Below are 27962 nucleotides of genomic sequence, written 5' to 3'. Positions count from 1 at the left end.
TCACCTTCTTCAGATGATTATTCCATTTTTAGTTTGAAACTGTCTATATTAAAAAAAAATGTATATTATTGCCAACTACCAAATAACCAGCACAATAACATCTAAACTTTATTGGGTGTGTAAAATGTTCCATATTCTTCGCGGGATAATGTTTCCCGAGTACCTCCAGGGCACCAGGTTCCAGGCACTGCGGGCACACATGATGACTCAGGTTGGTCCCAGGCTCAAAGAGCTCACAGTCTAATGGACAGAGAGACACACCAATAATTACAGTACCCCTGAGATGGGAAGCAGGAGAGCTGTGAGAACAGGGGATGCTGGGGAAACAGAAATGGGCCCCTTTAATTCACGTGGTGTCAGTAGGGGGCTTGTTTAGGAGCTAGGCACTCTTATGATCTCCATTTGTCAGATGAGGAGTTAACAGAGAGAATATTTCCGAGTATGTCCAAGCACTCAATGACATATTCCTTTAAGGAATGAATGGATGTTAAGCAACTTGCTCAAGAAGACACAGCTAGCTAGTCTTGGAATTCCTTTTCAGCCCCAGGTCTGCCTGCCTGAAAGCCCTGTGCTGCTTCCAGTACACTGACCTCTCTGCTTCCTAATAATGTCACTTGCTGTAACCACTATAACCCTCACTCGCCCTGGATTTGTTTGTTTTTAATTTCTTAAAATCAGCTAAATATTGTGTGGTCTATGATCAGGAGACAGTTCCCAGGGATAGAATGCTATAAATCTCTGGAATGGTGACTGCTGTCAACAAAAAAGAAGCCAAATTCTGTAAAATGTAAAGAGCTTTATTCTGAACCAAATTTGAGGACCATGGCCTGGAGCCACGCCAAGAAGCCTTGAGCAAGTGGACTTGCTGTGGCTGGGTAACAGTTTGGTTTTATACATTTCAGGGAGACAGGAATTATACATAAAATCATAAATGAATACATGGAAGGCATAAATTGGTTTGTCCTGGAAAAAGGTGGGACATCTCAAAGCAGGGGAGTACCTTACAGGTCAGAGATGGGTTTAAAGACTCTTTGACTTGTAATTTGTTAAAGAAATGAAGCTTTTTCTAAAGGCTTGGAAGGTTGTTTTTTTTGTTGTTGTTGTTTCAGCATATTATGGGGGTACACAAGTTTGGGTTATGCTGGAATGCTTTAAGTTAACATAAGGAGCTGTTCATCAGAGACAAGCTACTGGCCATGTGTTTGTTGTGTAAATTGAGGGCCTGCCGGTTTGTCTGGCACTGTCCTGGGCCTGGTAATGGGTTCCAAAGGATGTCCCCAGGAAGGGGGGGAGGCTGTTGAGGAATGTCTCACCTCCCGTCTCATGGCGGGCAACTCAGTTTTAGGGTATCCCCTTGGCCAGGAGGGGGTCCATTCCATCAGCCAGTGTGTGGTGGGGGAGCCTCAAGATTTTATTTTCGTTGGCACTGCACGCAGGGAAACCCTGGAATGAAAGCTCTGGCTGTTTGTGACCGGTACTGGGCTCTGAGGCGGAGCTCTCCCTTCCCCTTTCCCGGGCCACAGCAGGTTCTGGAGAGCTGCTCTGAGGATTGAACCTCACAGAAGGGGCAGTGAGAAAAGGGGTAGCAATAATTTCGAAGCCTTTCACAGTGGGTGGGGCATCAAACTTCCTTTCCCCACTCCTTAAAAAGTTAGGTAGAGGGACTGCAGGCCGCTTGGATTTAGGGCAACTCCTTTTAGTGCTAACTCAGAGGGTCCTGGCAGGTTATGGGGGTTCTTGGTCCTGCTGGAGTTTTAGATTGTCCAGGTGGAAGTGGGGTTGCCAGGAAGATGAGGATCTCATCAGGAATGCCTTGGCCTACTTGGCAATTCTACGGAAAGGATGCCATAATCCAGGCCTGAGGCATTATCTCAGGCTGTGAAATGCAAGATGTCTAATTATTGATATAAACAAGATTATTAACTGTTTGCTCACCTGTTCCACCCACCTTGCCATGCAGCTGTCCAGTCCAGGCCTAACTAACTTGAAAGCCCTTTCTCTTTCCTGAAAGTGAGAGCTTCCAAAAGTATGGAGCACAGAAAACTGGTGACACCCACCACAATTTTAGTGCTCCTTAGACACCAAAACTTTAGTAGTAATGCATGTGTTCTATCTGGCAGTAAACAGACAGCAGCACATCATGGCCACACCTCCAAGATCTTTGCAGGGTGATGGGGAATAGCATGGACATTACATACTCCATGGAAAATGACCGCAAACGTCCTTCTGAGATCTCTGATCTTTCCCCCACATTTCTTCCCCTATTGGCAATTGCCCAGTTTTTTTTCTCTCACTTTAAATCCTCCATCCATCATCAGACTTCTTGTTTCCCCAAGAATAGAAGCCACCCCTCTGTCCTCCCCCTCTGTCGTCTGTTTTTACAGAAGCAGAATCTAAGCTTCCAATTTTCATTCTTTCTACCAGAAACCATTTTTGCAATAAAGGATCCTCCTCTGGACACAATCTTTGGATGACAGCAGGATATTGTAAACAATGATTATTTTTTCTCTCGCAGAAAGCACCCAAACAAATTTCCCTGCCTCCGAAAAGCAGAAATTAGAAGTACACTTTAGGAAGAAAAAAGCTATACTTCATCTCGTTGGGTGTCCTGAGCATTTTGCCTCAAGATCTAGGGAGAAGTCTCAGGGCTGAGAAATTGGCTGACGATGTTGATGGTGTTAAGAAGATGTAAACTCTAGAAATCTGTGCTGGAGAGAATGTTTCTGGATAGCCAAGCTGACGACTGCCTGCACTGCCTACTCAGCAGTCTTTGTGGGCTTTGACATCACATGACTGTGGGTGTCCCTTCTGAGTGTGCAGCATAGCAGCTCCGTTACACTGGACATGTTCCCAGGTCTCAGTTTACTCGTTGTGAGAAATGCAAATGGCATGATGCATTCTGAGTTGTTTTATGAGGATTGGAGGAGAGAACACATGTGAAGTGTTTACCAGCGTGGAAATCTATTCATTTCATTCTTCTTATTTCATTTTAATAAAAAGAGTGAAATGAATAAATACATTTAAAATAAAATTTTCAAATGAAAATGTGAAAACCTTTTAAACATTTTGATTGTATTTATTTTTGCAGTTATCTTTGTTACTCCGATTTTCCATTTTCGTAGTTACATAAATTATTGTCATTGTATTTCAATGTCAAAAGCCATTCAGTTTCACTGAAAATATTAGGAAAAAAAACAGCACAAGGGTATGCAGAAGTGTCAAAAATCTTAAAAGCAGGCCGGGTGCGGTGGCTCACGGCTGTAATCCTAGCACTCTGAGAGGCCGAGGCCGGAGGATCGCTCTAGGTCACGAGTTCGAGACCAGCCTGAGCAAGAGCGAGACCCCTGTCTCTACTAAAAGTAGAAAGAAATTAGCTGGACTACTAAAAATCTATAGAAAAAATTAGCCGGGCATGGTGGCGCATGCCTGTAGTCCCAGCTACTCGGGAGGCTGAGGCAGGAGGATCGCCTAAGCCCAGGAATTTGAGGTTGCTGCGAGCTAGGCTGACGCCTCAGCACTGTAGCCCCGGCAACAGAGCAGGAGTCGGTCTCCAAAAAATAAATAAATAAATAAAATAATGTAGAGCCATAAGGTATAAATAGTAATTAAAGTCTGATTTTTATAAAAGTATAGAAATAGCCAGAATTTAATCAGTCTTTGTTCCCTAACTTCCTTACTGCTGTAACTGCTCACTGATTAATGGCGCTATCCTCCCTGACAGGTGCAAGATTTGTGACTTCCCCCTACTTCTGTAGGTAACCTTGCTCTTGTAAAGCCTAAGACTGGTCTTTGAAGTACTTTTCGACTCCGCATTCCAGGGGGACCCACTGACGCCAGCCTGGCCCATGGATAGGTGTGGACTTAACAGTAAGCGTGAAATTTATGCAGATTCATTCACAAAATTAGAAGATTCTCTTTTAAAGCTCTCTCTTCTCAAAGATTCACCCTTTCCATAGTCTCTGGCTTCTGGGGGCCCCTTTAACCAATCCTCTGCCCAGAATGATAGGGTTTCTCTTGGATTTTTAATCACTTATGCCACCACAAGGGAACTCTGTGGGTGAGAGATCTCTCTGGCTGTGAGTGGCACAGGCCCTTGAGGCAGGACATCCACCTCCTCTTTCCCAAGTAACAGCAGTTTCTGGGGTGCTACACTCTCCCTCCGAGGAATGTACCACATTTGATGGGCAGGACAAATGGAGTAGCTCCATTTCCCAAGTCTTTAAAATCTGTAAAGTACCCATCCTCTCTCTTAGTATCTTTCCTTTGTTGTTCAGGCTGCATGCTCCATCCATATAAATGGAAATTTGGAAAGATAGAACCTAGACTTGTTGGTTCAAAGATGCTCTTAACTTTCATCAAGAGTACTTCACAGGGATGCTATGCCCCGTGAGGTGCCTGTAAAAATTGTATCGGAGGTGGATGACTATCTCAGGAGTAAATACATCTATATCTCAGCAACGCTTAAGATAAATAAATTGTTGTTATCATCCAAAACTGAGTGTTTATATACGTGCTGTGAGATGGGATGATCCATTGCACTCAAATTAACTGCATGACAAAATAAATTGTGCTTAGCAGCGTAATGAAATACTTCCCATTTTCAAATAATTAAAAATGCATATTTAATTTCCCCAATATTAAGAGCTAATTTGAAAAATATCCCCCTTTATGAGTCTATAGCAGATGTCTCCTCCTCATTCCTGTTACTCTTTTGGGGGCATCCTGACTTTTTTCCCAATACCTAACTCCTTGACCTAGAATTTTAAAATAATTCTGAACATTGTAACATCTCCCCCAGCCCCGCTCTCCACAATAGGCTCCTTCAGAATAGTGCCCTTGGCCACTACTTTTCAATACATTGTAATTTAAAATCTTTATCTCTTGCTCTTTTACTGGAACCCTGCTAACTACAGCTAAACAAAGTCATGAAAATTTGCTTTGTATGCAAATTAATCCCTTGTATCCAAAGGCAAAATACAAAGGGAAATCAGTAGTTAAGCACAAAATGTATTTTTAAAGAACAATGCAGTTCTGTGCCCCAGTATCTATTCCGTGTCACAGAACTTGGAATCCGAGGTTTTGCTACTTTTCTAAATAATATACTGGAGCATGGGGATTATATTGATAAAATAGGGAGCTACAGGACAGACCCAGGCAGGAAGCACAGAAATAATTTTTTAAAAAAATATCACAGTGTCTATTCATTCATTTCTGGGAGCCTGCGTGGACACACACAGGCATGCACGCACACCTGCACATGGTATAGTAAGAAAGTCTCATAAAACTTCAACACCGGGAAGATTTCTTTCCAATATGGCACGCAGTGTGCCAAGCAAGCAGGGATGTCTGAAACCTTCAAATGCTGATTTTAAACCAATTGCCTCTGAATTGATTTACACAGAAATATTGATACTAACATTCGTTGAACACTTAGGATATGCCAGCACTATTTTAAGTATTTCTTATGTACTGACTTAATCCTCACAGCAGCCTTATGATGTAGGTACTATTATTTTCCAAATATCACACATAAAGAAACTGAGGGAACTCAGTCAATTTAAACAGCTAGCAATCGGTGGTGCTGAGATTTGAATCCAGGCATCAGTGTGGCCCTAATACCCATGATTTGAACCCACTACAGTACATTATTGCCTCTTCATTTGTGAAAAGAAAAACCAGAAAGACATTATTATACAGAAATACAGACGTGTTAAAAAAAAAAAAAAGAAAAGAAAAAGAAAAGGTACAAAACACTCTCTGCTATTAAGCCATTCTCTTTCCGTCCCCTTCTCTCCTCTTCCCTTTGCCTCCCCAGTCCATCAAATCCTTGCTATGGAATATCACACACTCCTAAATCCAAGTGCTCCTTTGATAGTCTTAGGCCTCAACCTCAAAATAAATGGCCACCCTAGGAGAAAAGGGGTTAAAACCACAGAGGTGAAGAGTCCTCCGTAGCACGTTAGAGTGGCTGCAGTCCTAGGAGGCTTTCTAGAAAATGAAGGTGATTGGTGCAATAAGTTCTTCCTGAAAACAAAATATTGTGGTTGTCAAGTTGCTGAGCAGGGGAACATTAAGGGAAATGGGTCCTAAATTTATTCTTAAGGCAAGGGTGGCAAGCGGTGGGGGGCAGGGAGGGAGGGTGTGAAGGGAAGATGGGCTTCCCTGTGGGATGGGTGTGATGGCCTAATTACTTCTACTACCTGCAAAATACATCACTCCTTCTAGGGACCCCCAAAACACTTGGGCCCTTGGCACTAGACAGTGTGTGCACACAAGAGGGCCGTGCCTCCTAGAGTGGTGATTGGTGACGACAGGTGATTCATGAGAAAAACGTACAGGAGGTTACAGGGTACTGGATGGCTCAGGGACAGGTTGGAGAACCTGGTTTTTAAAAAAATTCTTTGGGTGGGCAGAGGGACTGGAGATAAAGGAGAGTGGAGGGGTGGAAGGGGCTTGGCTTCTCTGGGTAAAAGGCTTTCTAGGTTTTTTCTATTATAGTACACTCATGTGAGAATAAATGACTGTTAATCTGATTTTTTGTGGAATTTTACAAAGTTTATAATATTCACATGGTAAGGAATTCAGTAACATTCTAAGTGGATAAGTATGTTGATCAATAGATTTTTACCTAAATGGTAGTTTGCTGTACGCACTGTTCTGTACCTTGCTCTTGTTCTGTCTTCTCCTTTTTTTTTTTTTTTTTTTTGAGATAGGGTCTCACTCTGTCGCTTGGGCTACAGTGCAGTGGTGTCATCATAACTCACTGCAACCTCCAGCTCTTTGTTTCAAGTGATCCTCCTGCCTCAACCTCCTGAGTCGCTGGTACCACAGGCGTGCACCACCATATCTGGCTAACTTTTCTATATTTTTGTAGAAACAGGGTCTCACTCTTGCTCAGGCTGGTCTCAAACTCCTGACCTGAAGCCATCCTCCGGCCTCGGCCTCCCAAAGTGCTAGGATTACAGGCATGAGCCACCACTCCTGGCCTACCTTGCTCTTTTGAATTAGCACTATAACCATACACAGCCAGAACAACAACAACAACAAAAACAAAACAAAACAAAACAAAACAAACCCTGAGTATTTATCAAAGTGGGCAGGGGTTAAATCAATTATACTATATCCGTGAAATATTGAATATCATGGGGACATTACAAATGATGATGCAAGCGCATATTAGTGGACATAACAATATATTCATTTTCTAAGACCAAATGAGAAAAGCAGCTTTTGAAGTACAGAAGTGTATGTGTGTGTGTGTGTGTGTGTGTGTACATGCACATGCAGAGTTAGAGTGTTAGGAAGACACACCAGCACACAAAAGTAGTTGACTGTGAGCATCTCTGAATCACAGCATTACAGATGATATGATGTTTCCTCATTTTTTTTTTTTTTTTGAGACAGAGTCTCGCTCTGTTGCCCGGGCTAGAGTGAGTGCCGTGGCGTCAGTCTAGCTCACAGCAACCTCAAACTCCTGGGCTTAAGCGATCCTACTGCCTCAGCCTCCCGGGTAGCTGGGACTACAGGCATGTGCCACCATGCTCGGCTAATTTTTTGTATATATATTTTAGTTGTCCATATAATTTCTTTCTATTTTTTTTTAGTAGAGACGGGGTCTCGCTCTTGCTCAGGCTGGTCTCGAACTCCTGACCTCGAGCGATCCACCCGCCTCGGCCTCCCAGAGTGCTAGGATTACAGGCGTGAGCCACCGCGCCCGGCCTGTTTCCTCATTTTTGTGTGCATTTTGTTATGTTTGGAATTTGCTCCCATTTGAATTAATTACACATTTGATTGTTTTATTTTTAATTATACAATACTTTCACAGAATTTTAAAAATCAGCAAATAACAAAAGGTATAGATTAAAAAGTCCCCAGCCAGGCCCCGATCCCTAGCCCTCCGGTTCCCATTCCCAGATTAAATTAATAAAACAGGATTGTCTTGATGGAGTGTGTATATGGAGAAGAGGGGGTGCGGTGTAAGCAAATAAGCTCAGTGTGCTATTATCAGCGGTAGGATAGAAATCCATTCCTCCTGTGAACCAAGCTCTCTCTAAGCTGTTCAGGGACTCAGATGTGCTGCTCCCAGTAACTAGAATATTTGCGTTTCCCCCTACATCTGGCTGTCTTTACTGCCCCTTCAGGTCTCAGTTTATAAATCTCTCAGAGAGGCCACCCTAAAGTAGAAGGGATTTTCATCCTGTGTGATGTCAAAGCACTCTGAATTTCTTGTGTGTCAGAGAGCACGTACACACTTTGCTGCAGTTTCTTTTTTGTCTTCTGTCTGTTAGCAGACAGCACAAACCTTGTGCATTTTTGCATCCTGGAATCGAACACAAAGCCCAGCAGGCAGGTTTGGGAAAGCTCTGTCTCAAAGACTGACACAGAAACTTTCTCTGCATCATTTCCTCATCATCCAACATCGATTAGAGCCAGTTGAAAGGTGCAAATAAAGGAGTTGATTGTTTAGTGGATGGAAAATGATGAAAGTTCATTAGTAAAATCCCAAGTGGGCCGAGATCTTATTCAAGCTCAGAAAAATGTAGCTGGAAATAGAATTTGGGGGCTTGGGATTTCTGGGAATGGCTCTCTTGCTCCTAAAAAGAGACACACAGGGGAAGTCAGCCTTCTTCTTGTTTTAAGTGAAGAAAACACATTGGTTTCTTTAGTAGTCAAGGTGCAATCAGAAAAACAAAACCAGTAGGAGATACATATGTGCACACACCAACACCTTCAAGGGATTGTCTTCCATAATTGTGGGGGCTGGCTAGGTGAGTCTGAAGTCTACAGACTAAGGAGTCAGGAAGTAAAGATCACAAGCAGGCTGGAACCTCGCCAGGCATGGGATGAAGCTGGTTTCGACAGGTGCAAGTCTCTCTTTTCCCAAGGAAGGGCTAAGCCCCGTTTTAAAGCCATTCCAACTGATTAAGTCAGGCCCACGCAAGACAATTCCCCCAAGTCAAAGTCAGCCGATGAGGGTGTTCTAGCACACCTGTGAAATCCCTTTGCAGCAGCACCTGTATTAGTGTTTGAATAACTGGGAGTGGTATGTGGGACAGTACAGTGGCGGCTACTTCTCTTCATCTTCTAAGTCTCATGAGAGATTACCTCTAGTAGCCCACTTATGGGCAAACATAATGGAAAGTGAATTCTGGGAAATGTAGTTTAACCTGCCCAAGCTGACACACCACAGGGCTATTCTATCCTCCATACTATGCCATCGAGGTCTTTTCCCAAAACTTGCTGAGAGGTAGATTTGTGTAAGGAGATGAACAAAGGAATGACAAAAGTTTATGTCTTCCTTGTCTGGGGCAGCCTTCTCTTTCTGCTGGGTGCAGTCGTGCCTAGACTTGATGCCTGGAACTCTTATTTCAGAGCAGAGCATTCTAACTGAAGTATCTTTTTATATCAAAAAGCTCATTTCCTGGACCCCATGGTGACAGAAATCAGCTATCTTCTGACTTCAGGGAACCCTTCCAGACATGCGGAAGAGGAGTCAGCCAAAAACGCTGACTTTTCCAAGAACCCATCCAGGATAGTATAACTTCCTCCAGTACCCACTGGAGGGCGCTACTCCACTGCTGATATCATCTGCTGCTGTCCAGCGAGAGTAGGTGTGAATCATTTACAGGCTGTTGGAAGTCTATAAATGATAGACAAAGCACCTAAATGTAGCACCCAATAGCACAAAGCACCTAAATGTCAAATCGGTCCGAGACTTAGTTCTGTGGACAAAAGAGACAAGGTAGACATGGCAAGAATCCTGCCCCAGGCCCTATATTCCCCCCATCCCTGACTTGCGAACAGACTGGAACTCCAGGGACTCCCTCCGCACTGATGTATGGCTGGCATAGGCACAGTGCGAATGGCTCTTCCTGAGCCATGGCAGATACTCTTGGGTCCCCAAGGTTTCTGTCCAGGTAGAGGAGGAGGAGTACTGTTAAACCTTGGGGCCCCATCTTGTTTGGATAGATTGAACCTGAGCAATAGCAGCTCTGGGTTATGCTATGGCACGTAAATCCTGTCCTTCAGAGAAAACCCAGGACTTCACTGCTAGTGGAGGATAAGTTTGAAAAATCTTCAATTGCACTATCAGCAGACCTGTTCTCAAGCAGAACAGAGGAGGGTCTGCTTATTTCGGGTTAATTACTAATACCTTATATTGCCTCTCCAGCTCCTCCCCCATCCATTTTCTCAGACATGGAAATTGTTGCTCTCTCTGAACCCCTTTTGTGGGCACCTTAATACCAAAAGCCAGCAGTAAAGTAACGGATCTTCCTTAGAAGGCCACGGGAAAGGGAAACAATTTCTTTCCCATCTTTCGAAAGAAAACATTTGTTAGTTTCCTAATATAGTGGTAATCAGATATAGCACCCCTGTTACTTTTGAATTTTTAAAGAATTTCACAGCTGTTTATTTTTCATCGGCTTTAGTTTTAGTTATAGTCTATGCCCTGGGATATTGGTTTTTCATTCTGGATCATGATGTGGGCCTTTTTAAAAAATACATTTAAATTAAAAATTTCTATGATTGGAATGGAAATATTAATCAAATAATTTTTCAGGTGGTACCCTTACATATAAAAAATCATGAAGATGACACGTGGCTGATGAAGATCTGGGAAAAGCTGCCTTGATTCATGGTGTGTGGCGAGCACTGTGGCGAGCACTGTGGCGGTTAGCACGTGCCATGACTCAGCGAAAGGAGTCAGAATTCATCCCCCTCAGTATCTCACAACCCACCAGAAGAATTAATCTGGCGCCTGCTACACAAGGCCACACCTTCGTACTAATCATGATGGCTAGCTTCAGACTGGGCTGGGGGCTGAGGTTAATTAATTAATTCAACAACAAACAGTATGTCTATCAGGTCTCAACCAATGACCCGTATGCTGGATCTGTAAAGACCAAAGAAATATGGTCCTTGTTCTGCCCACAGAAACAGGGGAGTGCAAAGAAGGGACACAGAAGAGCGGGAGAGAAGTGAGCTAGACAGAAAACACGTGGCTACAGAAGCTGGAGGAAAGACCTCTGTGTTGTGAGTATGAGCATGCTTACCTGTACTTGACAATGTCATTGATCACTGGGTTCACACCCTCATATATGTCTTTGTAAACCCGAATTCTATTTATGTCTCTTACCTACAGAATGAAATATTTGAATTAGCATACCTATGTCCATCCATCACTCTGCATTTGGGAAGCTGTCAGTAAATTCTTCAGTTCAATCCCGTTGTGAGGAAAATCATGCTAAAAGATATACTCAGATACATGAAGAAGTCAAGAATTTAAGAATATACTGGCACCGGAAGTTGGGAGAAGTATGAAGCGGAAAGACAGTGAAGAAAATTCTCTTAGTGAAGAAAATTGGAGTTGAGAGATGTCTTCTGATCACTTGTTTACCATATATTATTACCAACTAACAAATAACCAGTACAATAACATCTAAACTTTATTGGGTGTATAAAATGTTCCATATTCTTCGCGGGATAATGTTTCCCGAGTACCTCCAGGGCACCAGGTTCCAGGCACTGCGGGCACACATGATGACTCAGGTTGGTCCCAGGCTCAAAGAGCTCACAGTCTAATGGACAGAGAGACACACCAATAATTACAGTACCCCTGAGATGGGAAGCAGGAGAGCTGTGAGAACAGGGGATGCTGGGGAAACAGAAATGGGCCCCTTTAATTCACGTGGTGTCAGTAGGGAGCTTGTTAAGGAGCTAGGCACTCTTATGATCTCCATTTGTCAGATGAGGAGTTAACAGAGAGAATATTTCTGGGTATGTCCAAGCACTCAGTGACACATTCCTTTAAGGAATGAATGGATGTTAAGCAACTTGCTCAAGAAGACACAGCTAGGTAGTCTTGGAATTCCTTTTGAACCCCAGGTCTGCCTGCCTGAAAGCCCTGTGCTGCTTCCAGTACACTGACCTCTCTGCTTCCTAATAATGTCACTTGCTGTAACCACTATAACCCTCACTCGCCCTGGATTTGTTTGTTTTTAATTTCTTAAAATCAGCTAAATATTGTGTGGTCTATGATCAGGAGACAGTTCCCAGGGATAGAATGCTATAAATCTCTGGAATGGTGACTGTTGTCAACAGAAAGGAAGCCAAATTCTGTAAAATGTAAAGAGATTTACTCTGAACCAAATTTGAGGACCACGGCCTGGAGCCACGCCAAGAAGCCTTGAGCAAGTGGACTTGCTGTGGCTGGGTAACAGTTTGGTTTTATACATTTCAAGGAGACAGGAATTATACATAAAATCATAAATGAATACATGGAAGGCATAAATTGGTTTGTCCTGGAAAAAGGTGGGATGTCTCAAAGCGGGGGAGTACCTTACAGGTCATAGATGGGTTTAAAGACTCTTTGACTTGTAATTTGTTAAAGAAATGAAGCTTTTTCTAAAGGCTTGGAAGGTTGTTTTTTTGTTGTTGTTGTTTCAGCATATTATGGGGGTACACAAGTTTGAGTTATGCTGGAATGCTTTAAGTTAACATAAGGAGCTGTTCATCAGAGACAAGCTACTGGCCATGTGTTTGTTGTGTAAATTGAGGGCCTGCCGGTTTGTCTGGCACTGTCCTGGGCCTGGTAATGGGTTCCAAAGGATGTCCCCAGGAAGGGGGGGAGGATGTTGAGGAATGTCTCACCTCCCGTCTCATGGCGGGCAACTAAGTTTTAGGGTATCCCCTTGGCCAGGAGGGGGTCCATTCCGTCAGCCAGTGTGTGGTGGGGGAGCCTCAAGATTTTATTTTCGTTGGCACTGCACGCAGGGAAACCCTGGAATGAAAGCTCTGGCTGTTTGTGACCAGTACTGGGCTCTGAGGCGGGGCTCTCCCTTCCCCTTTCCCGGGCCACAGCAGGTTCTGGAGAGCTGCTCTGAGGATTGAACCTCACAGAAGGGGCAGTGAGAAAAGGGGTAGCTGCAATTTCCAAGCCTTTCACAATGAGTGAGGCATCAAACTTCCTTTCCCCACTCCTTAAAAAGTTAGGTAGAGGGACTGCAGGCCGCTTGGATTTAGGGCAACTCCTTTTAGTGCTAACTCAGAGGGTCCTGGCAGGTTATGGGGGTTCTTGGTCCTGCTGGAGTTTTAGATTGTCCAGGTGGAAGTGGGGTTGCCAGGAAGATGAGGATCTCATCAGGAATGCCTTGGCCTACTTGGCAATTCTACGGAAAGGATGCCATAATCCAGGCCTGAGGCATTATCTCAGGCTGTGAAATGCAAAATGTCTAATTATTGACATAAACAAGATTATTAACTGTTTGCTCACCTGTTCCACCCACCTTGCCATGCAGCTGTCCAGTCCAGGCCTAACTAACTTGAAAGCCCTTTCTCTTTCCTGAAAGTGAGAGCTTCCCAAAGTATGGAGCACAGAAAACTGGTGACACCCACCACAAGTTTAGTGCTCCTTAGACACCAAAACTTTAGTAGTAATGCATGTGTTCTATCTGGCAGTACACAGACAGCAGCACATCATGGCCACACCTCCAAGATCTTTGCAAAGTGATGGGGAATAGCATGGACATTACCTACTCCATGGAAAATGACCGCAAAATGTCCTTCTGAGATCTCTGATCTTTCCCCCACATTTCTTCCCCTATTGGCAATTGCCCAGTTTTTTTTTTCTCTCACTTTAAATCCTCCATCCATCATCAGACTTCTTGTTTCCCCAAGAATAGAAGCCACCCCTCTGTCCTCCCCCTCTGTCGTCTGTTTTTACAGAAGCAGAATCTAAGCTTCCAATTTTCATTCTTTCTACCAGAAACCATTTTTGCAATAAAGGATCCTCCTCTGGACACAATCTTTGGATGACAGCAGGATATTGTAAACAATGATTATTTTTTCTCTCGCAGAAAGCACCCAAACAAATTTCCCTGCCTCCGAAAAGCAGAAATTAGAAGTACACTTTAGGAAGAAAAAAGCTATACTTCATCTCGTTGGGTGTCCTGAGCATTTTGCCTCAAGATCTAGGGAGAAGTCTCAGGGCTGAGAAATTGGCTGACGATGTTGATGGTGTTAAGAAGATGTAAACTCTAGAAATCTGTGCTGGAGAGAATGTTTCTGGATAGCCAAGCTGACGACTGCCTGCACTGCCTACTCAGCAGTCTTTGTGGGCTTTGACATCACATGACTGTGGGTGTCCCTTCTGAGTGTGCAGCATAGCAGCTCCGTTACACTGGACATGTTCCCAGGTCTCAGTTTACTCGTTGTGAGAAATGCAAATGGCATGATGCATTCTGAGTTGTTTTATGAGGATTGGAGGAGAGAACACATGTGAACTGTTTACCAGTGTGGAAATCTATTCATTTCATTCTTCTGATTTCATTTTAATAAAAAGAGTGAAATGAATAAATACATTTAAAATAAAATTTTCAAATGAAAATGTGAAAACCTTTTAAACATTTTGATTGTATTTATTTTTGCAGTTATCTTTGTTACTCCGATTTTCCATTTTCGTAGTTACATAAATTATTTTCATTGTATTTCAATGTCAAAAGCCATTCAGTTTCACTGAAAATATTAGGAAAAATAACAGCACAAGGGTATGCAGAAGTGTCAAAAATCTTAAAAGCAGGCCGGGTGCGGTGGCTCACGGCTGTAATCCTAGCACTCTGAGAGGCCGAGGCAGGAGGATCACTCAAGGTCAGGAATTCGAGACCAGCCTGAGCAAGAGCGAGACCCCCGTCTCTACTAAAAGTAGAAAGAAATTAGCTGGACTACTAAAAATCTATAGAAAAAATTAGCCGGGCATGGTGGCACATGCCTGTAGTCCCAGCTACTCGGGAGGCTGAGGCAGGAGGATCGCCTAAGCCCAGGAGTTTGAGGTTGCTGCGAGCTAGGCTGATGCCAGGGCACTCTACTCAGGGCAACAGAGTGAGATTCTGTCTCACAAAACAAACAAACAAACAAAAAAACATATTCCTTGCACGGAGCTGAATCAGGCCTCAGCTTATTCTGCTCCAGAGCGATGATGGTTATTTTGAAGATCCTTGCTTGCATCCTAGAGGTCTATGGAAACTGCTCATGTGCCAATGTCAGTGAGAATCTCCACAGAAGAAGGTATATTTTGCTCCGTTGTGACTTTCGCCATGCCTGTTTCTATTTGAGGTTTTGAGCTACACTTGGATTGAGCTGAGCCAGAAATAATTCCTCACTCTCCCTGCCATGTTAAATTTTATACACAGACAATTCAAGAGGCAGGCTACAGGCCTTTTAAAGATTTAAGGCTTTATTGGCAGAAAGACTGAAAGAAAGGGAACAGCAGCAGCTTCTCTTACTACAGCAGCCACTGGCAGGCCATAATATTCCTATCAGAGCCCTCATCCCCTTGTGCTATAAATAGTGATAACTTGTCTGTCTCATCCACTGACCTGTGAAGTTCTGGGGGCCAGGAAATGAATTTTTTCTGGTTTATTGCTTATTTTATTCCTAGCAGCCATGACAATGCCAGGCACATAGAGGACATTCAATACATGTTCCTTGAATAAATGAATAAGAGCATCTATGAATTGTGTATAACAACCACACAGAGGAGGTAGCAGGCCAAGAGTGGCTCTAAAATAATCCTGATGTCACACGACTTGCAAATGAGAGAGGCAGAATTCCATCCTGGGTCTGCTTGAATCAAGAAGCCTACAGTCTTAGTTGTATTGGCTTTACTAGACTCTGGGACTCTCTGCAGTTTAACTTGGCCACTTTCCGTGCTGTTCCGAATTCAGAAAGGAGCCCTGTTTAGGATGGACTTTGTGTCTAAGGCTCATAGATCAGATTATTCAAGCAATAAGTACTTATTATTCATTTAATATGACTAGGCACTCCTCTAGGTGCTGGGGATTCAGTAGTGAAGAAGAGCTTATATTCTAGTTCAAAGAGACAGAAAATAAACAAATGTATGACACTGCTCACTTGCCAATTCTATTGGAGATTAATTATCATATCAAGAGCTTAGCACATTGCAGATGAATTAAATAAATTGTAAATAACACAACATCCTATCTTATTTACCTTATACGTGCAATTAATAGCAAGTGCTATTTTTTAAATTAAATACAAGATTATGCAAGTAAAACAATATAAAGATCCTTGAGTTTTTGGTCCAAATCTTGGATTAAACATCTACTGCCTCAAATCTCCTTCACCAACTCACACAGCTTCTGAGAGCAGAAAAATACCTCTAGTAGAGAGAACTTTTACTGATACATTCTATCCCTACTTGTGATATCATTACATATTCAGTCTTGTCAAATTATTTCAAATTTTAAATACAATGTGAATCCCCATAAACTAGTCACCAGATATTTCATGCATATCTATTATGGGCTTAATATTACATTGAGTACCAGAGGTATAAGAGAATGCTAAATCGTGCTCTCTGCTTTCAATGATCCTACAGCCCCATGGAGAAGATAATGCATATTGACCTGATACACTGGTAGAACCCAAGACAGTTTGGATTATGGTGAAGGGTATGTGATCTAGATTCATAAATACCCTCAATCACCGCTTATTGGTTTGGGGACTCTGGACATAACCCTGCACTCCTCTGAGCTTATTTAGAGATAATAAAAACTACCTCCAGGAAGATGAGAAATGACTGCTGTACATAGTAGAATCACAGTATTATTAGTCTTGTACATTGTGTGAGCATCAAGGATTAGCTCACAGGGCTGTTGACATAGAATGGGCATTATTGCTCATCTGTAGCGGTATAGTCAGAAAATGGGAGTGGGAAATAATTAAACGCAACTTGATCCACACAGACAGAACAAATAGAGATCCTTAGAAAAGATTAAATATTGATCTTAAAAATGTGATGGTCTAGGTAGCCCCAGGAAACACACAGTCTAGCACCACAATCGATTGGAAAGGTGTTAGCCACTGGGGTTAGAAATAATCAATGGCATGACAGGTGTATTTTTGAGAGCTAACTATATTTCAGCATCAATTTTAATCCTTAGAACAATATTATAAGGTAGGTACTATTATACCCCATTTACATGTAAAGAAACCTGAGACTCAGAGGCTAATGAACTTGCCTAGAAACACACAGCCAGTGAAGGAAGGGGTTGAGATTCAAACCCAGGCACTCTGATTCTGGTACTTAAGGCATACCAAGGACTACTTTTCTAAGTGTTTCACTTGTACTATCTGACTTAATTAGCATAGTTACACAATTCTTTATTTAAAAGTACAGTTCTCACCCAGAAAGAAACAAGGATTTGCATACAAAATAATTTCAAATCCAGAAATACTGATGTTGTGTTACAGTAAGTGTTATAGCGAGTGGTCTCGAGGATAAACTGAGCGGAACATGGAGAGTCAGAGAATTAAGGTTTATTCACTGGCGGGCTCAGAGGGGTCTCGTCACCAAATTCTGAGCCCCATCGTTCCAATTTTTTCTATTTTTATTAAGTTGGGGTGATCCAAGGGGAGGGGTCTCAGGTGACTAATGCCGGCCAGGTAATAGGTTAGGTTAGTGTCCGCACCAGGTAATAGGTTTAGTGTTATGTTGATGTGCTAGATGTTAGGTTAGTGGTATGCTAATGTGCCAGGTGTTAGGTTAGTAATATGTTAATGTGGGTCTTCCGTGAGGGTTGGGGGTCTCAGGTGGTTGCTGTACTAAGTAATAGATGGGGTTTTTTCCTTATTAGTTGCAGGATGCAATAATAGTAACATCCAGCCTACTTCTAATCTTTCTCTCTCTCTCCCTGCCTCTCTCCTTCCCTTTCTCCCTCTTTCTCTCCCTCTCCCTTTTCCTCTTCCTTCCTCTTTCCTTCTCTCTCTCTCACCCTCCCCCATTCTTTCTCTTCCCCTCCCTCCTTACTCCTCTCCCATTCAAATCCAGGCAATAGAATATTACCAAGAGCTCCTTTAACATTCTTTTGTCATGAAGTAAAAGAACTGCTCCTGCAAAGAAAAGGGTTAAGACCATGGAGAAGACTGCACTGGCAAAACACAGCCAAAGATGATTATGACTGGCTGGAGCCAGGGATTCCTGGAAACTAAGAATTTTAAGTTTAGGGCAAGGGACTTGAGGTTTAAAGGAAAGGTAATGTTATGAAACTGGGTCTTAATTTTAGTCCTGGGAGTCAGTTGGAAGAGGAGTGTAGAAAGTAGGGTCCTCTCTGTGGTGGACTGGGTCGATTCTGTCTCAGGTTTACATGAATCTCTGGAGAGAAGGAGGTCAAGACCAGCAGTGAGCTGTAGACAGCTTATACCAACTCATTAGAGCCAATGATTAAAAATTATGTGAGCTTACAATAAAACAAATTATAGTAACAACAAAGATAAAAATACTCAAAACTAATTGCTTCCTAATTATTTTATTATGTTTTACTGTTATCTGTGTCCTTGAAGTTATTTATTTTTTTTGTATCTGTATTGTGGAAATGTTATAGAATGGTGTGCTCATGTCTTCTCATGTATGTCTCCAGTGACTTCACATTGGATGGTTGAAATAGGTCTTGGTGAGGGCGTTTACACCACACCATGGAGATTGGAAATCAGGCCTTAATTTATTGTTATGTTGGCTGTCTAGAATTAAGGAAGCGATGTAGAAAATGTTAATAATGCAGATTAAACTTTAATGGGTTTGTGTTTTAATGAGTCTTTAGCCATTACATTGTGAATAGAATAGCTATTTTGTATTTGAAAACTATTGTCCAATTCGGCAAAGAAGTCACTGCAGTCATGGATGAATTAGTGAAGTTCTGATATAGGTCTTCATTAAGTCTTACTTGTCAACATAAATAAGTTAAAAACCAAAATTCATGTTAGAACTACACTTGGAGGGATGCTTGTTAGGTATTTACCAGTATATAGCTGCCCAATACTTTCAACTCCCCTCACCACACCAAATGACCTGGCCTTCGAGCACTGACTATTGATTGGTTCCAGAGCAGTGGACAGTGCAGGTGACATCAGAAGGGATGATTAGAGAAAATAGGTTATAAGACCTTGAATCAGGGAATAGTGGGGGTTGGGGGAGGCAAACAAAGGAGGAGGTGGTGGTGGTGAAGAAGGAGTGGAGAAGTTAGGCCATTTCTATGAGTACACGTGTGTGAGAATATATATCTATTGTTTACTTAGAATTTGCTTATTTACAAACTTCAATGAAAATGCATATTCAGGGACATATTAATATATTTGCACATGTATACACACAAATAGATATTCAAATATGTAAATACAATAGATATAATGAATTTTATTTGTTCATTAAACAGGTTAACATATGGACATAGTAATGTGTATGTGCGGTGAATATTCAAGAATTTTCAAAGACACTGGTCAGTTGTTTTCCCATTCTTTTCTACTCAAATGGTAAATACATTTTTCCTAATTTCTTACCATTGGCAGGAAATGGATATATTTTAATTTACATATTTTCTGAATAAGTCTGGATGTTATAGAAAGCCAATGTGAGTTCTACTTCAGTGCCTGGCACATGGTGGGTGCTCTTAGTTTATGCATACATAGATATCTATTGGATAATGATATGTCAGATGGTGTGCTGGGCATTTGGGATTCAGAAGGAATTAGATAGGGTCCTTGCCCTTAAAAATCTCACAGAAAACAGCAATGAAACAGATACAATTTATGATCTGATATTGGGGCCAGCATAGATGTTCCTCATGTGCATCAAACTCTCTCCAGCTTCTAAGACCTCATAAATTATTCCACTCTCTGGAAAAGTCTAGTTCTGCTTTTCACCCAGCTAACTCCTACTCATTTGTTATGTCTCAGATGGTGTGTCTCTTCCTTTGAAAGGCTACATCTTATTGCCATGTTGATATATATTGTTAGGACATATTGAATTTCCCCACAGCTGTGAGGACCTACCAGTCTGTTGTAGTTTCTTGTTTTGTTGTCTGTCTCCCCCAAACACAGGGACGGAGATCAGGTATGCCTTGCTCATTTCTATATCCCTACTTCAGTACTTTGCATACTAGTGTGAGGAAAGGCACTATGACAGATGAAGGGCTCAGTTCATAGGATGGGGATAAAAAGCAGTTAGAAATAGTGCATCCATGCCAATTTCCTATTTATATGTCACAGTCAAAGTTGGATGAACAGACACAGCCAGCGACTTGCAATTAACTGATGGAGGTTCTTTTCTTAACATTTTAAATTGTCCAAGATTTAGCTCAGAAAAAGAAAGCTGGAAATATAATCTGGGAGCAATGATTTTATGAAAGATGTTCTATTTCATAAAAAGAGAGACACAGAAAGAGACAGGGTCTCTTTTTCTGCTTGACTCTATCTTCCTGGTTGTAATTCCTAGAATGCCTATTGTAGAGGAAAGCATCCTAACTACTGGGGTCTTTCCCAGAGATTCTGAGGAAGCAGGCATCGCTCATCCCCTTTGAATTTCTCAAGTGATACAGTAAAATCATCCAATAACGTGACATTACTTATAATGTCCACTGGAGGGCGATATGCTACTGCTGGTACCACCTCCTATAGCATGATGCATGAGGACTAACTTTAGTTACTTAACAAATCCCTAAGTCTTCATAGTGCAGAACACGTTATACCTAAAAGAAGACTTTTTAGTAGATGTGAAAATATAGAAACGATGGAAATGGCACCAATCCTGCTCTCATCCCCCATGTCACCAGGGTAGACTAGATTCCCAGGGGTCCTAGAATTCTTCCCCTCCATGTTGACATGTGACTAACACAGGGCACCAAGTTAATAGTTTCTCCAAGAACATGGTTGGTTTCTTTATGTTTCTATGTATGTTCATCCAGGAGAGAGGACAATATCAGGAGATGAATGTTATTATGGTAACTGTTTTCGAGATGAGGACACTGAAACTGAGGTCCAGAGAAGTTTATTAACTGGTTCAAGAATAGGGGCCTCTTCTCTGTGCTCCCCCAGCACCCTGCTCTTTCCCTAGTCATACTGCGTCTGGAGGCTGACAGTTGTCTCTCTCATCCACCAGACCAGCAGTCCCCAACCTTTTTGGCACCAGGGACGGGTTTCATGGAAGATAATTTTTCCATGGACGGGGGGCCAGGTGGGGAGGGGAGGCAAAGGTCAGGCGGTGATGCCAGCGATGGGGAGTGGCTGTAAATACAGATGAAGTTTCGCTCATTAGCCCACCACTCACCTCCTTCTATGCGGTCCTGGGTTCCTAAGTTTCATGGAATCGTGGAAGACAATTTTTCCATAGACAGGGCATTTGCTGGGAGGGTGGGAAGCAGAGCTCAGGTGGTGATGCCAGGCCCAATTCCTAACAGGCCATGGACGGGTACCAGGCTGCGACCCAGGGGTTGGGGACAACAACACTAGATGAAAGTGATAGGGGTCTAGGGACTGTGTCTTTTTCACTCCTCTATCCTAGCATGGATAGGGCACCCAGGAGGCATAAAATGGAGGAAGGCTGGAGAGAGAATAGGGTATGAGGTGCGGCAGGGTGAGGTTCTGCCTACAGTGATTCCCCTGTTATTGGCTTGGATGAATGAGGACAGCAGCATGTCTGGGAGAACAGAGAAGAAACAGTGGACATTGTCTGATGAATCTGTTAAGAGAAGAAAGAGCATGCAGCAGCCTGCAGACATGCTTCCTACTACTCCTCCACCTTGTCACTGGATTGCTCTCTTGATTTAAGTGCCCAAAATACGGCACCTGAGAGGATGTCCATGAAAGTGTCTAAATCCTAGGATTGAGTATGACTGTTGGTCCTGTTTATCAATGTCCTGATCTAATATAAAAGCAATAATCATAGAAAATTTTTATTAAGTGCCTCCTGGGTGTTAGTTACTGTGCCAGGGGATTATATATATGTCCTCATTTCATCCTCACAGTGAAGGTGAGAGTGAGTTTTCATAGACTTTACAAAGCTGGACAGCAAAAGGTAGAAGAGTTGGGATTTCAGCCGGGCCCAAATGCCAAGCCTTTGCTCTTTCCTTGAAGTAAGAGATGCGTGAAGCTCGGCACACAGACCACTGATGACTGATGATGACTGATGGTACGTGGACAAACATTTCACACACAATTTTTAAGTGTATTCTCATTTATTTATTTATTTTTTTGAGACAGAGTCTCACTCTGTTGCCCAGGCTAGAGTGCCGTGGCGTCAGCCTAGCTCACAGCAACCTCAAATTCCTGGGCTCAAGCAATCCTCCTGCCTCAGCCTCCCAAGTAGCTGGGACTATAGGCATGAGCCACCATGCCTGGCTAATTTTTTTCTATATATATTTTTAGTTGGCTATATAATTTCTTTCTATTTTTAGTAGAGATGGGGTCTCGCTCTTGCTCAGGCTGGTCTCGAACTCCTGACCTCAAGCGATCCTCCCGCCTCAGCCTCCCAGAGTGCTAGGATTACAGACATGAGCCACCGCGCCCGGCCTTAAGTGTATTTTTAAAATACATATTTTTATGCAGTAGAAAAAGACAGCTAACACATAAAGCAAAACTGAGGGCTTCTTTGGAGATGGGGGAAAAAAACACTGACCTCACACAACCCGTGGCAAAATTCCCAAAGACTCCTTTAAACGCCTCTTCCTTTTCCAGTGTTCCTCACTGAGTCTAAGCTACTCATTGCTTCTGTCTCTCTCCAATTCTCCATCCTCAGACACCAGTGAGGTCATCCCCTTTCCGAAGAGCTTGTCCAGCCTCAGGTTCTAGCTCCCTCTCCCATCCCTTCTCACCAGCACAGCAGTCTCCAAACTGCATTCTCATGCATGGAAAACCATTCTAGCACCCTTAAGGTGTATGTCATGTTGAAAATGCTGTCCAAAACTCTTGAACATGAGTTTTTAACTAAACTCATGAATGATCTGCACATGGCATAGAGGAGCAGAAAATCATCAATATTCACTTTGAGAGAAAAGTCATTCTTAGAAAAAGAGAGAAATTATATATACACACATTTCTTTGTACAGAAACAATGACATGGTAGAAGCATGAAGTCTTGAGCCATTTTTCTCTCTCTCTGGATCCAGTCCATACAATGGAATGTTACATAGGTGTAATTCTGAGAGCAATTTGATATTTTGTATTTTCTGACCACCGGTCTGATTGAACCTCCTGGGGAAGGTGTGCATGTTCATGTTCTCCCTCCTTCTCTCCCTTTTCTACTTCAACTCCACCCCTAGGTGGTGAAGGACTGGGGCAAGCTATTCCAAAGGAGGAATCTAGGGGGAGTAGAGAGAAATGTTAGGGAAACCAGGTCTCAGTCAGGGGGTGGGGGAAAGATGGAAAAGAAAAGGTAGGAACAGAAGGGTGGCAGTGTCTGTGTGATGGCCCAGCCAGGTTATTTCTCATATACATGGAAACACATACCTACTTAATTGCTCTGTCTTTAATTTGTTGAAAAGCTAAACCAAATTAAACAATGCAGTGAATATCATTTGTACATCCAATGAAACATGCACCGAGGAAACACAAACAGCAAGGAAAAGACACATGGGAAAGAATATCCAGGCCATTTTACTCAAGTGGTAGAACACCGAGGACATTTATTTGTATTTTGCTCCTTTGAAATATTATTATTATAGTGAAAGCTGAAAAAATGCTAAACATCCATCAGAGAAGTTGATTATATAAGTTATGAAAGATCCATATTTTTTAATTCTATGAAACTATTAAATGATTGATATGTATTATTGGACATAAAAAGACACCCACCAACCTATTTGATAGAAATTCCAGGTATCAAGAATTACATATAAATTAGAGCTGATTTTGTACTATACAGCATAGAAATACATATTTTTCTATTTATTAAATATTTATGAATTTCTGAATACTTAACACATGTACAAGATAGGTATTTCAAAAGATCAAAGAGGGCATACAGTGCACAGATGTCTTTCTCATTCCTGCCTCCCACCCCTCTTCCCAGAGACAGTTTCTAAAACAAAACTGAACAAACTACTAACATCGTTTGCTTAATAAAACCAACGAAATATGTAATATTATACTAACGAATCTTAAAACATATAATTTAAGAACATACTAAGTAAACAACACAGCTAAAAATAACTCAGCCACTAAGTAGTGAAAATGTGAGTGTCCACCTAATACACACAAGGGGGCGCGCGCGCGCGCGCGCGCACACACACACACACACACACACGGAGTAATCAATGGAAAACATCCTAATAAATGTTTACAAAACTGGATGTACCTGTGCTAAACACCAGGTGCAACTGTTAGAAACAATCCTGTACACGATAGCACCAAAAACGTACAATACATAGGAATAATCTACAAGTGATTTGTGAGAACTGTACGAAGGGTAGTAAAAGTGAGTGACACAGAGGATGGCTTGAGAAAGTAGAGACGGTCCTTGCTTAGTGGATTGCAAGATTATCGTTGTACACAGACAAACGTGTGTTCAGGTTTTGGATCAGAAGCGAGTCCGGTGCACATTACTGGAGGGGAAAGGAAAACACTGGAAGAGAAGCTCAGAGCAACACAACAGGTTTGCAGTTCAGAAACAGAGCTCTTTCACACAATATTTTTTTTTTTTTTTTTACAAGGACTGCGGAGATTCCCCGGAGGGGCGCCCGGGGGCCTGTTTCGGCCCCAGTCACTGCTCCTTTTCCAGAGGACAGGCGGGGGCTGCCTGGGTGGACGCGTTCTGCGTGGTCTTGTGCTCCTTGGTGGCCTCCTGCTCCTGCTCGCCACCGTCGACTTCCTCGACGACCACGCTGCGCACGGTGCCGGCGTCCAGGCAGTGCGGGGCGACGCCGTACACCCGGGGGTCAGAGACAGCTGCGTGGAAACTCTGCACCCCGCACCTGCGGCAGAAGCTGTGCAGCGCCGGGTGCGTGTTGGATCGGTAGGTGACCATGCTCTCCGCGCCCTGGAGGAGCGTGAAGCGCGCGGCCGGCACCAGGAAGTGGCGGTGCTGCTTCTTCTTGCACAGCCTGCAGCTGCAATCCAGCACGCGCAGGTCTGCGGGGGCCCAGGCCGCAAAGCGGACCGCGCCGCAGTGGCAGCCCCCGGTGTGATACACCAAGCCCGGGTACTCGAAGGTGTCCAGCAGGACCTTGGCGGCGCCCTCGCAGCTGAGGCCCCGCAGCCTCCTGAACGTCTCCCAGCGCTCGCGCTGCGCGCCCAGGTCCAGCTCCTGGGGGGACGCGGCGGGCGCCAGCGGGTTCGCGGGTGGCGCGGGGGACAGCAGATCTTTGAGGCGGGCCTCCCGGACCCTCCGCCACCAGCGCTTCCGCCGCGACCTTCCCCGCCACCTCTTGGCCGCCGCTCGCTCCCTCCCGGCCGCTTGGCTCCCGACCCCGACCCCGACTTGGACACGGGGACACCGCGGGCGGCTGGCGCCCATGACCGCGATGGCTGCGCAGGCGGCGGGAGACTCCCCGGGCCGCTTTCGCCTCCGCCGCCGAGCAGTCGCTCGGTTCCTCACTCTGCCCATGGCGCTCGCAGCCTGCTAAGCGTGTGCCCCCGGGCCCTCATTTCCTACTCAGTCACTGGGCTGCCTCCTTGTCTGCACCAGCAGGATTGGCCACGTGTTGAATGTGCTGCAGAGAGACCCTTCCCTTGACCCTATCAAAACAGCCTTTGCTGGCCTGAAATTCTGGCTGAGCCTATCAGCTGCCCCTTCTCCTAAATGATATTTTGTATTGTTGATTCAGATCCGCAGCCTAACCCTAAAATATTAAAACACTGAAAATGCTGTAGATCTTTTGTTAGCACACAGCAGCAGGTAGGACAGTCCACAAAAAGCATCATTAGACTACTATAGAAGACACAGGTGGACACATACACACACATAGCCTTTCGGGGTGAGAGTATGTAGTGTGTAAACACTTGTACCTAAGTTAGGGGTAGTAAAGATGATGACCCACAATATTATGTCACATTGCTGAACCCAACCAGAGAAACTGTTAGCATCAATACGGGCCAAAAAGTCACTTGTTTAAATTCCTACTCTAAGGACAGGGAGTAAAAGAAGAAGTGATACACTGATTTGTCCATCAGTGCCAAGAGCAAATTAATAGCTCTGGAAGTCATGAATATGAAGCGGAAACTTTGTTCTTTGGAGATTGATTTAATTGATCCTTGGGCATGGCCAGGGGAGAGAATCAGCACCTGGGCAAACAATGAGAAGCCTTCCAAAAACCACTTTTTTTTTTTTTTTGAGACAGAGTCTCGCTTTGTTGCCCGGGCTAGAGTGCCATGGCGTCAGCCTAGCTCACAGCAACCTCAAACTCCTGGGCTCAAGCAATCCTCCTGCCTCAGCCTCCGGAGTAGCTGGGACTACAGGCATGTGCCACCATGCCCGGCTAATTTTTTTCTATATGTATATTTTTAGCTGTACAGATCATTTCTTTCTATTTTTTTTTTTTTTTAGTTGAGACAGGGTCTCGCTCTTGCTCAGGCTGGTCTCGAACTCCTGACCTCGAGCGATCCACCCGCCTTGGCCCCCGAGAGTGCTAGGATTACAGGCGTGAGCCACCACACCCGGGCCCCAAAACGACTTCTTAAGTAGTGACATCTACATAAGGGCTGTAAACAGAGATGCACAAATCCGCTCAACCTAGATTCAGTGATTTTTAACATTTTGTTGTATCTATCTAGATGCATGCATATGTGTATATATTTTTTGAAAACATTTTTAAGATATATTAATGCCATTTTGTCTCAATATTTCAGCACTATAAAGACATATTCTTTCACAATATCATCATCATACCTACAAGTCAATAATGATTTCCTAATATCATCTAACTCCCAGCAGATATTTAAACTTCCCAAATTGTTTCCTAAATGTGTTTTGTAAAAGGATTCTCCCCCCAACACAGACTCTACCTAAATTCACACAGCAATTTTGGGTTACATGTCCTTTTAAGTCTCTTTAATCTAGAACAATCTCACCAACATTTTTTTGAATAGACCAAGCCAATTATCTGCTGATTTTGTCTGATTGCTTCCTTGTGATGTCATTTGATTGTTCATCTATCTAATATATTTCCTGTGAACAAAACTTCTCTGAAAAGGAATTTGGAGGAAAGTGACTATACCAGTGAACAATTTGCAAATAGAGAGTCACAGCCTTACTGTAAAAGCAAGATGCCTTCCAGAGAACTGGAAAGCTCAGGTTTTATATCAAATGTTTCCACCCAGGTACCCAATCAAGTCCATAAATGAAGGATTGAAACTTGATTAGTTCTGATTGGTCAATGCAGCTGTGTTCTGATTGGTTGTTATAACCAAGCCCTCATTGGTTGATGCAGGTAAACCCTGATTGGTTAACATATCTGAGCCCTGATTGGTTGAGGCAGGTGAGCTCTGATTAGTTGGTTCAAGTGAGCAGTGAAAGTCCCAAAGCTAAAAAGGTGCTGGTTTTGGGGGAACTGGAAGCACAGGTGTGACTTCTAATCAGCAAATAGACTCTTGGCTCTATTTTAAATTTAGGCCCAGTTAGCCACTCAGGATCCATCTTTAAGGACTAGCTCTTTCAGGTTCATATTTGTTCACATTCCTATACAACTGAAAGTAAGGTCTAAAGGCTTGATTACATTCAAGATACACATTTTCACAAGTACACTTCACAGGTGATGTTGCATACTTCATATTGCATCACATCAGAGGTTCATGATGTCAAGTTATCCCAGTAGTAATAATAATAAATGTTATCTCTTCATTAAGATAGTGATTGTTGCCGAAAGCCGTGGCTCATGTCTGTAAATCTAGCCCTCTGGGAGGCCGAGGCGGGAGGATCACTGGAGGTAAGGAGTTCGAGACCAGCCTGAGCAAAAGTAAGACCACCTCTCTACTAAAAATAGAAAGAATAGCCAGACAACTAAAAATATATAGAAAAAATTGGCCTGGCATGGTGGCGCATGCCTGTAGTCCCAGCTACTCTGGAGGCTGAGGCAAAAGGATTGCTTGAGCCCAGGAGTTTGAGGTTGCTGTGAGCTAGGCTGATGCCATGGCACTCTACTCAGGGCAACAGAGTGAGACTCTGTCTCCAAAAAAAAAAA

General features: G+C 43.2%; 1 protein-coding gene across 1 annotated transcript; it reads right to left on the bottom strand.

The window, feature by feature from the left end:
• Positions 1–24547: 24547 nt before the first annotated feature.
• LOC138378105 (centromere protein V-like protein 3) lies at positions 24548–25390 on the bottom strand. Its single transcript, XM_069463399.1, has one exon. It carries the CDS (start codon positions 25388–25390, stop codon positions 24548–24550), a length of 843 nt encoding a protein of 280 aa, XP_069319500.1.
• Positions 25391–27962: the final 2572 nt, after the last annotated feature.

The sequence above is a fragment of the Eulemur rufifrons genome, chromosome 30, assembly GCF_041146395.1.
Source record: "Eulemur rufifrons isolate Redbay chromosome 30, OSU_ERuf_1, whole genome shotgun sequence".
Classification (NCBI taxonomy): domain Eukaryota; kingdom Metazoa; phylum Chordata; class Mammalia; order Primates; family Lemuridae; genus Eulemur; species Eulemur rufifrons.
This window is presented reverse-complemented; position numbering and strand designations above follow the sequence as displayed.

Coding starts and splice junctions, on each gene's coding strand:
- LOC138378105 (XM_069463399.1), bottom strand. CDS start 25,390: ATGGGCAGAGTGAGGAACCGAGCGACTGCTCGGCGGCGGAGGCGAAAG.